The sequence below is a fragment of the Scyliorhinus torazame genome, chromosome 6 (assembly GCF_047496885.1).
Source record: "Scyliorhinus torazame isolate Kashiwa2021f chromosome 6, sScyTor2.1, whole genome shotgun sequence".
In the NCBI taxonomy this organism is placed as follows: domain Eukaryota; kingdom Metazoa; phylum Chordata; class Chondrichthyes; order Carcharhiniformes; family Scyliorhinidae; genus Scyliorhinus; species Scyliorhinus torazame.
The window spans coordinates 8,298,527-8,310,788 of record NC_092712.1 but is presented as its reverse complement, the minus strand read 5'-3'; the positions used below and the strand labels follow the sequence as shown (position 1 = coordinate 8,310,788).

Sequence of the window (12,262 nt, the reverse complement as noted above, 5' to 3'; positions counted from 1 at the left end):
GCAGTCAGTCAGTGGGCAACAGTGTAGCAGGCAGTCAGTCAGTGAGTGACAGTGTAACAGGCAGTCAGTCAGTGAGTGACATTGTAACAGGCAGTCAGTCAGTGAGTGACAGTGTAACAGGCAGTCAGTCAGTGAGTGACAGTGTAACAGGCAGTCAGTGAGTGACAGAGTAAAAGGCAGTCAGTCAGTGGGCAACAGTGTAACAGGCAGTCAGTCAGTGAGTGACAGTGTAACAGTCAGTCAGTCAGTGAGTGACATTGTAACAGGCAGTCAGTCAGTCAGTGACAGTGTAACAGGCAGTCAGTCAGTGAGTGACAGTGTAACAGGCAGTCAGTCAGTGAGTGACAGTGTAACAGGCAGTCAGTCAGTGAGTGACAGTGTAACAGGCAGTCAGTCAGTGAGTGACAGTGTAACAGGCAGTCAGTCAGTAAGTGACAGTGTAACAGGCAGTCAGTCAGTGGACAACAGTGTAACAGGCAGTCAGTCAATGAGTGACAGTGTAACAGGCAGTCAGTCAGTGAGTGACAGTGTAACAGGCAATCAGTGAGTGACAGAGTAACATTCAGTGAGTGACAATAAAACATGGAGTCATCCAGTGAGTGACAGTGTAACAGGCAGTCAGTCAGTGAGTGACAATGTAACAGGCAGTCATCCAGTGAGTGACATTGTAACAATCAGTCAGTGAGTGACAGTGTAACAGGCAGTCAGTCAGTGAGTGACAGTGTAACAGGCAGTCAGTCAGTGAGTGACAGTGTAACAGGCAGTCAGTCAGTGAGTGACATTGTAACAGGCAGTCAGTCAGTGAGTGACAGAGTGACAGGCAGTCAGTCAGTGAGTGACATTGTAACAGGCAGTCGGTCAGTGAGTGACAGTGTAACAGGCAGTATGTCAGTGAGTGACAGTGTAACAGGCAGTCAGTCAGTGAGTGACAGCGTAACAGGCAGGCAGTCAGTAAGTGACAGTGTAACAGGCAGTCAGTCAGTGAGTGACATTGTAATAGGCAGTCAGTCAGTGAGTGACAGTGTAACAGGCAGTCAGTCAGTGAGTGACAGTGTAACAGGCAGTCAGTCAGTGAGTGACAGTGGAACAGGCAGTCAGTCAGTGAGTATGTGGCAGTGTAACAGGCAGTCGGTTAGTGTGCAACACTGTAACAGTCAGTGAGTAATATGGCTGATCTTTTGTGGACTCAGCTCCACTTTCCGGCCCGAACACCAGAACCCTTAATCCCTTTACTCTTCAAAAAACTATCTATCTTTATCTTGAAAACATTTAATGAAGGAGCCTCTACTGCTTCACTGGGCAAGGAATTCCATAGATTCACAACCCTTTGGGTGAAGAAGTTCCTCCTAAACTCAGTCCTAAATCTACTTCCCCTTATTTTGAGGCTATGCCCCCTAGTTCTGCTTTCACCCGCCAGTGGAAACAACCTGCCCACATCTATCCTATCTATTCCCTTCATAATCTTATATGTTTCTATGAGATCCCCCCTCATTCTTCTAAATTCTAACGAGTACAGTCCCAGTCTACTCAACCTCTCCTCGTAATCCAACCCCTTCAGCTCTGGGATTAACCTAGTGAATCTCCTCTGCACACCCTCCAGCGCCAGTACGTCCTTTCTCAAATAAGGAGACCAAAACTGAACACAATACTCCAGGTGTGGCCTCACTAACACCTTATACAATTGCAGCATAACCTCCCTAGTCTTAAACTCCATTCCTCTAGCAATGAAGGATAAAATTCCATTTGCCTTCTTAATCACCTGTTGCACCTGAAAACCAACTTTCTGCGACTCATGCACTAGCACACCCAGGTCTCTCTCCACAGCAGCATGTTTTAATATTTTATCATTGAAATAATAATCCCTTTTGCTGTTATTCCTACCAAAATGGATAACCTCACATTTGTCAACATTGTATTCCATCCGCTAGACCCTAGTCCATTCACTTAGCCTATCCAAATCCCTCTGCAGACTTCCAGTATCCTCTGCACTTTTTGCTTTACCACTTATCTTAGTGTCGTCTGCAAACTTGGACACATTGCCCTTGGTCCCCAACTCCAAATCATCTATGTAAATTGTGAACAGTTGTGGGCCCTACACTGGTCCCTGAGGGACACCGCTAGCTACTGATTGCCAACCAGAGAAACACCCATTAATCCCCACTCTTTGCTTTCTATTAATTAACCAATCCTCTATCCATGCTACTACTTTCCCCTTAATGCCATGCATCTTTATCTTATGCAACAACCTTTTGTGTGGCACCTTGTCAAAGGCTTTCTGGAAATCCAGATATACCACATCCATTGGCTCCCCATTATCTACCGCACTGGTAACGGCCTCAAAAAATTCCACTAAATTAGTTAGGCACGACCTGCCCTTTATGAACCCATGCTGCGTCTGCCCAATGGGACAATTTCCATCCAGGTGCCTCGCTATTTCTTCCTTGATGATAGATTCCAGCATCTTCCCTACTACCGAAGTTAAGCTCACTGGCCTATAATTACCCACTTTCTGCCTACCTCCTTTTTTAAACAGTGGTGTCACGTTTGCTAATTTCCAATCCGCCGGGACCACCCCAGAGTCCAGTGAATTATGGTAAATTATCACTAGTGCATTTGCAATTTCCCTCGCCATCTCTTTTAGCACTCTGGGATGCATTCCATCAGGGCCAGGAGACTTGTCTACCTTTAGCCCCATTAGCTTGCCCATCACTACCTCCTTAGTGATAACAATCCTCTCAAGGTTCTCACCTGTCATAGCCTCATTTCTCTCAGTCACTGGCATGTTATTTGTGTCTTCCACTGTGAAGACCGACCCAAAAAACCTGTTCAGTTTCTCAACCATTTCCTCATCTCCCATTATTAAATCTCCCTTCTTATCCTCTAAAGGACCAATATTTACCTTAGCCACTCTTTTTTGTTTCATATATTTGTAGAAACTTTTACTGTCTGTTTTTATATTCTGAGCAAGTTTACTCTCATAATCTATCTGTCAATGTGCGACAGTGTAGCAGTCAGTGTGTGACAGTGTAACAGGCAGTCAGTGTGTGACAGTGTAACAGTCAGTCAGTGTGTGACAGTGTAACAGGCAGTCAATGTAACCATCAGTCTGTGTGACAGTGTAACAGTCAGTCAGTGTGTGACAGTGTAACAGTCAGTGTGTGACAGTGTAACAGGCAGTCAGTGTGTGACAGTGTAACAGTCAGTCAATGTAACTGTCAGTCTGTGTGAGTGTAACAGGCAGTCAGTCTGTGTTAAGTGTAAGTCAGTCAGTGTGTGACAGTGTAACAGTCAGTCAGTGTGTGACAGTGTAACAGGCAGTCAGTGTGTGACAGTGTAACAGGCAGTCAATGTAACTGTCAGTCTGTGTGAGTGTAACAGGCAGTCAGTCTGTGTGAAGTGTAACAGTCAGTGTGTGACAGTGTAACAGACAGTCAGTGTGTGACAGTGTAAGAGACAGTCAGTGTGTGACAGTGTACCAGGCAGTCAGTGGGTGACAGTGTAACAGGCAGTCAATGTAACTGTCAGTCTGTGTGAGTGTAACAGGCAGTCAGTCTGTGTGACAGTGTAACAGACAGTCAGTGTGTGACAGTGTAACAGACAGTCAGTGTGTGACAGTGTAAGAGACAGTCAGTGTGTGACAGTGTACCAGGCAGTCAGTGGGTGACAGTGTAACAGTCAGGCAATGTAACTGTCAGTCTGTGTGAGTGTAAGAGGCAGTCAGTCTGTGTGAAGTGTAACAGTCAGTGTGTGACATTGTAACAGGCAGTCAGTGTGTGACAGCGTAACAGGCAGTCAGTGTGTGCCAGTGTAACAGGCAGTCAGTGTGTGACAGTGTAACAGGCAGTCAGTGTGTGACAGTGCAACAGGCAGTCAGTGTGTGACAGTGTAACAGTCAGTCAGTGTGTGACAGTGTAACAGGCAGTCAGTGTGTGACAGTGTAACAGGCAGTCAGTGTGTGACAGTTTAACAGGCAGTCAGTGTGTGACAGTGTAACAGGCAGTCAGTGTGTGACAGTGTAATAGTCAGTCAATGTAACTGTCAGTCTGTGTGAGTGTAACAGGCAGTCAGTCTGTGTGACAGTGTAACGGTCAGCCAGTGTGTGACAGTGTAATGGTCAGTCAGTGTGTGACAGTGTAACGGTCAGTCAGAGTGTGACAGTGTAACAGGCAGTCAGAGTGTGACAGTGTAACAGGCAGTCAGTGTGTGACAGTGTAACAGGCAGTCAGTGTGTGACAGTGTAACGGTCAGTCAGTGTGTGACAGTGTAATAGGCAGTCAGTGTGTGACAGTGTAACAGTCAGTCAGTGTGTGACAGTGTAACAGGCAGTCAGTGTGTGACAGTGTAACAGTCAGTCAGTGTGTGACAGTGTAACGGTCAGTCAGAATGTGACAGTGTAACAGGCATTCAGTGTGTGACAGTGTAACAGTCAGTGTGTGACAGTGTAACAGTCAGTCAATGTAACTGTCAGTCTGTGTGAAGTGTAACAGGCAGTCAGTGTGTGACAGTGTAACGGTCAGTCAGTGTGTGACAGTGTAACAGGCATTCAGTGTGTGACAGTGTAACAGGCAGTCAGTGTGTGACAGTGGATCAGACAGTCAGTGTGTGACAGTGCAACGGTCAGTCAGAATGGGACAGTGTAACGGTCAGTCAGAATGGGACAGTGTAACAGGCAGTCAGAGTGTGACAGTGTAACAGGCAGTCAGTGTGTGACAGTGTAACAGTCAGTCAGTGTGTGACAGTGTAACAGTCAGTCAGTGTGTGACAGTGTAACAGGCAGTCAGTGTGTGACAGTGTAACAGGCATTCAGTGTGTGACAGTGTAACAGTCAGTGTGTGACAGTGTAACAGTCAGTCAATGTAACTGTCAGTCTGTGTGAAGTGTAACAGGCAGTCAGTGTGTGACAGTGTAACAGGCAGTCAGTGTGTGACAGTGTAACAGTCAGTCAGTGTGTGACAGTGTAACGGTCAGTCAGAATGTGACAGTGTAACAGGCAGTCAGAGTGTGACAGTGTAACAGGCAGTCAGTGTGTAACAGGCAGTCAGAGTGTGACAGTGTAACAGGCAGTCAGTGTGTGACAGTGTAACAGGGAGTCAGTGTGTGACAGTGTAACAGGCATTCAGTGTGTGACTGTGTAACAGGCAGTCAGTGTGTGACAGTGTAACAGGCAGTGTGTGACAGTGTAACAGTCAGTCAATGTAACTGTCAGTCTGTGTGAAGTGTAACAGGCAGTCAGTGTGTGACAGTGTAACAGGCATTCAGTGTGTGACAGTGTAACAGTCAGTGTGTGACAGTGTAATAGTCAGTCAATGTAACTGTCAGTCTGTGTGAAGTGTAACAGGCAGTCAGTGTGTGACAGTGTAACGGTCAGTCAGTGTGTGACAGTGTAACAGGCAGTCAGTGTGTGACAGTGTAACAGTCAGTCAGTGTGTGACAGTGTAACAGTCAGTCAGTGTGTGACAGTGTAACAGGCAGTCAGTGTGTGACAGTGTAACAGGCATTCAGTGTGTGACAGTGTAACAGTCAGTGTGTGACAGTGTAACAGTCAGTCAATGTAACTGTCAGTCTGTGTGAAGTGTAACAGGCAGTCAGTGTGTGACAGTGTAACAGGCAGTCAGTGTGTGACAGTGTAACAGTCAGTCAGTGTGTGACAGTGTCACGGTCAGTCAGAATGTGACAGTGTAACAGGCAGTCAGAGTGTGACAGTGTAACAGGCAGTCAGTGTGTAACAGGCAGTCAGAGTGTGACAGTGTAACAGGCAGTCAGTGTGTGACAGTGTAACAGGGAGTCAGTGTGTGACAGTGTAACAGGCATTCAGTGTGTGACAGTGTAACCGTCAGTCAGTGTGTGACAGTGTAACAGGCAGTCAGTGTGTGACAGTGTAACAGGCAGTGTGTGACAGTGTAACAGTCAGTCAATGTAACTGTCAGTCTGTGTGAAGTGTAACAGGCAGTCAGTGTGTGACAGTGTAACAGGCATTCAGTGTGTGACAGTGTAACAGTCAGTGTGTGACAGTGTAATAGTCAGTCAATGTAACTGTCAGTCTGTGTGAAGTGTAACAGGCAGTCAGTGTGTGACAGTGTAACGGTCAGTCAGTGTGTGACAGTGTAACAGGCATTCAGTGTGTGACAGTGTAACAGGCAGTCAGTGTGTGACAGTGTAACAGTCAGTCAGTGTGTGACAGTGTAACGGTCAGTCAGAATGTGACAGTGTAACAGGCAGTCAGAGTGTGACAGTGTAACAGGCAGTCAGAGTGTGACAGTGTAACAGGCATTCAGTGTGTGACAGTGTAATGGTCAGTCAGTGTGTGACAGTGTAACAGTCAGTCAGATGCTTACAGTTCAGCAGACAGTCAGTCAGTGCCTGACAGTGTAACAGTCAGTCCTGAACCCGAGCTAGCTGATCACCTTATAGCTCCCAGGAGACCAAGTCGGAGAACCTCAGGCTGCATGTGACCGGGATTGAGAGCGTCGTAGAAATTGGTGTCACGATACCGCAGGAAGGTGCTGGCCTGCCCAGATCGGTCAATGATGAGCGGCCATCTGAAATACACAGGTGAGGATTGAAGAGACATCAGCAACGAGGAAAGTGTAGATTGGGAGCAGTGTAATGTGAAGGTTTTGCTGAGTATTATGACAGTGTGTCTTTTACACATTCCTAATTCTAGAGTACAAGACAGGAGGAATTTCTGCAGGGTGTACGCGATGGTTTTCTGTTGAGGAACGAACAAGGGAAGAGGCCACTTGGACTGGGTGTTGTGCAATGAGAAAGGATTAGTTGGCAATCTAGTTGTGAGAGAACCCTTGGGGATGAGTGACCATAATATGGTAGAATTCTTTATCAAGGTGAATAGTGAGGTAGTTGATTCTGAGACCAGGGTCCTGAACCTCAGTAAAGGTAACTATGATGGTATGAGGAATGAGCTGGCTGTGACGGACTGGGAAACATTACTGAAAGGAAGGACAGCGGGCAGGCAATGGCAGCATTCACGGAACGAATAGGTGAACCCCAGAAGTTGTTTATTCCTATTTGGCGCAAGTGTAGAAAGTGAACGGTGGCCAAACGCTGGCTTATAAGGGAAATTAGAGACAGTATTAGATTCAAAGAAGAGCCATATAAATTAGCAAGAAAAAGCAAGAGACCTGAGGATTGGGAACAGTTTAAAATTCAGCAAAGGCAGACCAAGGGATTGATTAAGAAGAAGAAAATAATATATGAAAATAAGATAGCGGGGAACATAAAAACTGACTGTAATAGTTTCTAAAGTTATGTAAATAGAAAAAGATTAATGTAGGCCCCTTACAGTCAGAAACGGGGGAATTCATAACCGGGAACAAAGAAATGGCTGAGGAGCTAAATTTGTACTCTGCTTCTGTCTCCACAAAGGAAGACATGAATAATGGGCGATTTTCTGATATGGAGGCCAAGTGTTCGCGGCTTCGTGAACACCGTCGCGAACAGGGCCCGGGCACAACCTATTCTGGCCCCCACAGGTTCACGCCGCTCCAGCAGCCTGACGCATGCGCAGTTGGACCGCGCCATCCTGCACATGCGCGGGGAACTTCTTACGCGCGACGGCCCCGACCCAACATGGGGTCGGTGTTCAGGGGCCGGCCCCGCCGAAAAGTAGGCCCGGGGGGGGGGGGGGGGGGTGGGGAGAGGCCGGCCCACCGATCAGTGGGCCCCGATCGCGGGCCAGACCCCTACGGAGGCACCCCCCCACCGGTGAAGGAGCCCCCCCCCCCCCCCCCCCCCCCCCCCCCGCCCGCCAGCCCCCGGAGCATTCCTGCAGAGTTCCCGCTGGCGGGACTCTGTCGCATCGGGGCGGCCACTCGGCCATCGGGGCCGGAGAATGGGCGGTCCCGCTGATTCCAGTGGCCCGCGGGGGGCTCGGAGAATCGCCCCCAATGTACCAGGAGTTCTGAGAAACTTTTAGTGAGGAGCTGAAGGAAATAAATATTAGTAAAGAAATGGTTCTGGGGGAAATTAATGGGATTGAAGGTGGCTACTCTCCCGGGACGGATAATCTCCAGCACACAGTACTGAAGGAAGTGGCCCGAGAAGGAATAGGTCCATTGGTCATTTTCCAAAATTCTTTGGACTGCTGGAATTATTCCTCCAGATTAGCGAGTAGCTAATATAACCCCGCTTTTCAAAAAGGGTGGCAGAGAGCAACAGGGAGCCTTACGTCGGTAGTAGGGAAGTTGCTAGAGTCCATTATCAAGGATTTCATAGCGGGCAGCACGGTGGCACAGTGGTTAGCACTGCTGCCTCACGGCACCGAGGTCCCAGGTTCAATCCCGGCTCTGGGTCACTGTCCGTGTGGAGTTTGCACATTCTCCCCGTGTTTGCGTGGGTTTCGCCCCCACGACCCAACGATGTGTCGGGTAGGTGAATTGGCCACGCTAAATTGTCCCTTAATTGTGAAAAAAAAATGAATTGGATTCTCTCAATTTATAGGAAAGAAAATGAAGAGAAGTGAGGGGCCTGGACAGGGTGGATAGGGAGCAGCTGCTCCTCTTAGTTGAAGAGTCAGTTACGAGGGGGACACAAGTTCAAGGTGAGGGGTGGGAGGTTCAGGGGGATTGGAGGATTTTACCCAGAGTGTGGCGAGGGTCTGGAACGCACGGCCTGGGAGGGGGGGAGAGGCGGGTCTGGAACACACGGCCTGGGAGGGGGGGTAGAGGCGGGTCTGGAACGCACGGCCTGGGAGGGGGGTAGAGGCGGGTCTGGAATGCACGGCCTGGGAGGGGGGTCTGGAACGCACGGCCTGGGAGGGGGGGCAGCGGCGGGTCTGGAACGCACGGCCTGGGAGGGGGGTCTGGAACGCACGGCCTGGGAGGGGGGTAGAGGCGGGTCTGGAACGCACGGCCTGGGAGGGGGGTAGAGGCGGGTCTGGAACGCACGGCCTGGGAGGGGGGGAGAGGCGGGTCTGGAACGCACGGCCTGGGAGGGGGGGTAGAGGCGGGTCTGGAACGCACGGCCTGGGAGGGGGGGTAGAGGCGGGTCTGGAACGCACGGCCTGGGAGGAGGGTAGAGGCGGGTCTGGAACGCACGGCCTGGGAGGGGGGTCTGGAACGCACGGCCTGGGAGGGGGGCGGCGGCGGGTCTGGAACGCACGGCCTGGGAGGGGGGTCTGGAACGCACGGCCTGGGAGGGGGGTAGAGGCGGGTCTGGAACGCACGGCCTGGGAGGGGGGGTAGAGGCGGGTCTGGAACGCACGGCCTGGGAGGGGAGGAGAGGCGGGTCTAGAACACACGGCCTGGGAGGGGGGTAGCGGCGGGTCTGGAACGCACGGCCTGGGAGGGGGTAGAGGCGGGTCTGGAACGCATGGCCTGGAAGGGGGGGTAGCGGCGGGTCTGGAACGCACGGCCTGGGAGGGGGGGAGAGGCGGGTCTGGAACGCACGGCCTGGGAGGGGGGGTAGAGGCGGGTCTGGAACGCACGGCCTGGGAGGGGGGTAGAGGCGGGTCTGGAACGCACGGCCTGGGAGGGGGTTAGAGGCGGGTCTGGAACGCACGGCCTGGGAGGGGGGCAGCGGCGGGTCTGGAACGCACGGCCTGGGAGGGGGGTAGAGGCGGGTCTGGAACACACGGCCTGGGAGGGGGGGGTAGCGGCGGGTCTGGAACGCACGGCCTGGGAGGGGGGTAGAGGCGGGTCTGGAACGCACGGCCTGGGGGGGGGGGAGAGGAGGGTCTAGAACACACGGCCTGGGAGGGGGGTAGCGGCGGGTCTGGAACGCACGGCCTGGGAGGGGGTAGAGGCAGGTCTGGAACGCACGGCCTGGGAGGGGGGTAGAGGCGGGTCTGGAACGCACGGCCTGGGAGGGGGGGAAAGGCGGGTCTAGAACGCACGGCCTGGGAGGGGGGGAGAGGCGGGTCTGGAACGCACGGCCTGGGAGGGGGGTAGAGGCGGGTCTGGAACGCACGGCCTGGGAGGGTGGGAGAGGCGGGTCTGGAACGCACGGCCTGGGAGGGGGGGAGAGGCGGGTCTGGAACGCACGGACTGGGAGGGGGGGAGAGGCGGGTCTGGAACGCACGGCCTGGGAGGGGGGTAGAGGCGGGTCTGGAACGCACGGCCTGTGAGGGGGGGAGAGGCGGGTCTGGAACGCACGGCTTGGGAGGGGGGTCTGGAACGCACGGCCTGGGAGGGGGGGGGAGGCGGGTCTGGAACGCACGGCCTGGGAGGGGGGTAGAGGCGGGTCTGGAACGCACGGCCTGTGAGGGGGGGAGAGGCGGGTCTGGAACGCACGGCTTGGGAGGGGGGTCTGGAATGCACGGCCTGGGAGGGGGGGGGAGAGGCGGGTCTGGAACGCATGGCCTGGGAGGGGGGGAGAGGGGGGTCTGGAATGCACGGCCTGGGAGGGGGGTAGAGGCGGATCTGGAAATCACTGCCTGGGAGGGGGGGGAGAGGCGGGTCTGGAACGCACGGCCTGGGAGGGGGGGAGAGGCGGGTCTGGAACGCACGGCCTGGGAGGGGGGTAGAGGCGGGTCTGGAACGCACAGCCTGGGAGGGGGGGAGAGGCGGGTCTGGAACGCACGGCCTGGGAGGGGGGGAGAGGCGGGTCTGGAACGCACGGCCTGGGAGGGGGGAGAGGCGGGTCTGGAACGCACGGCCTGGGAGGGGGGTAGCGGCGGGACTGGAACGCACGGCCTGGGAGGGGGTAGAGGCGGGTCTGGAACGCACGGCCTGGAAGGGGGGTAGCGGCGGGTCTGGAACGCACGGCTTGGGAGGGGGGGAGAGGCGGGTCTGGAACGCACGGCCTGGGAGGGGGGGTAGAGGCGGGTCTGGAACGCACGGCCTGGGAGGGGGGTAGAGGCGGGTCTGGAACGCACGGCCTGGGAGGGGGTTAGAGGCGGGTCTGGAACGCACGGCCTGGGAGGGGGGCAGCGGCGGGTCTGGAACGCACGGCCTGGGAGGGGGGTAGAGGCGGGTCTGGAACACACGGCCTGGGAGGGGGGGGTAGCGGCGGGTCTGGAACGCACGGCCTGGGAGGGGGGTAGAGGCGGGTCTGGAATGCACGGCCTGGGAGGGGGGGAGAGGCGGGTCTGGAACGCACGGCCTGGGAGGGGGGGTAGAGGCGGGTCTGGAACGCACGGCCTGGGAGGGGGGTAGAGGCGGGTCTGGAACGCACGGCCTGGGAGGGGGGTCTGGAACGCACGGCCTGGGAGGGGGGCGGCGGCGGGTCTGGAACGCACGGCCTGGGAGGGGGGTCTGGAACGCACGGCCTGGGAGGGGGGTAGAGGCGGGTCTGGAACGCACGGCCTGGGAGGGGGGGTAGAGGCGGGTCTGGAACGCACGGCCTGGGAGGGGAGGAGAGGCGGGTCTAGAACACACGGCCTGGGAGGGGGGTAGCGGCGGGTCTGGAACGCACGGCCTGGGAGGGGGTAGAGTCGGGTCTGGAACGCATGGCCTGGAAGGGGGGTAGCGGCGGGTCTGGAACGCACGGCCTGGGAGGGGGGGAGAGGCGGGTCTGGAACGCACGGCCTGGGAGGGGGGGTAGAGGCGGGTCTGGAACGCACGGCCTGGGAGGGGGGTAGAGGCGGGTCTGGAACGCACGGCCTGGGAGGGGGTTAGAGGCGGGTCTGGAACGCACGGCCTGGGAGGGGGGCAGCGGCGGGTCTGGAACGCACGGCCTGGGAGGGGGGTAGAGGCGGGTCTGGAACACACGGCCTGGGAGGGGGGGTAGCGGCGGGTCTGGAACGCACGGCCTGGGAGGGGGGTAGAGGCGGGTCTGGAACGCACGGCCTGGGGGGGGGGGGGAGAGGAGGGTCTAGAACACACGGCCTGGGAGGGGGGTAGCGGCGGGTCTGGAACGCACGGCCTGGGAGGGGGTAGAGGCAGGTCTGGAACGCACGGCCTGGGAGGGGGGTAGAGGCGGGTCTGGAACGCACGGCCTGGGAGGGGGGGAAAGGCGGGTCTAGAACGCACGGCCTGGGAGGGGGGGAGAGGCGGGTCTGGAACGCACGGCCTGGGAGGGGGGTAGAGGCGGGTCTGGAACGCACGGCCTGGGAGGGTGGGAGAGGCGGGTCTGGAACGCACGGCCTGGGAGGGGGGGAGAGGCGGGTCTGGAACGCACGGACTGGGAGGGGGGGAGAGGCGGGTCTGGAACGCACGGCCTGGGAGGGGGGTAGAGGCGGGTCTGGAACGCACGGCCTGTGAGGGGGGGAGAGGCGGGTCTGGAACGCACGGCTTGGGAGGGGGGTCTGGAACGCACGGCCTGGGAGGGGGGGGGAGGCGGGTCTGGAACGCACGGCCTGGGAGGG

The 12,262-nt window shown here is 55.5% G+C and overlaps 1 protein-coding gene across 6 annotated transcripts in view; it reads right to left on the bottom strand.

Annotated features, from left to right (window-relative positions):
- The window catches only part of LOC140424662 (IQ motif and ankyrin repeat domain-containing protein 1-like), a 775,223-nt gene that overhangs the window by 156,102 nt on the left and 606,859 nt on the right, over positions 1-12,262 (bottom strand). For all 6 annotated transcript variants that reach the window (XM_072507911.1, XM_072507913.1, XM_072507908.1 and 3 more), the window contains one exon: positions 6,405-6,539. In XM_072507911.1, coding sequence (XP_072364012.1) covers positions 6,405-6,539 — 135 coding nt within the window. The remainder of the gene's footprint in view (positions 1-6,404; positions 6,540-12,262) is intronic.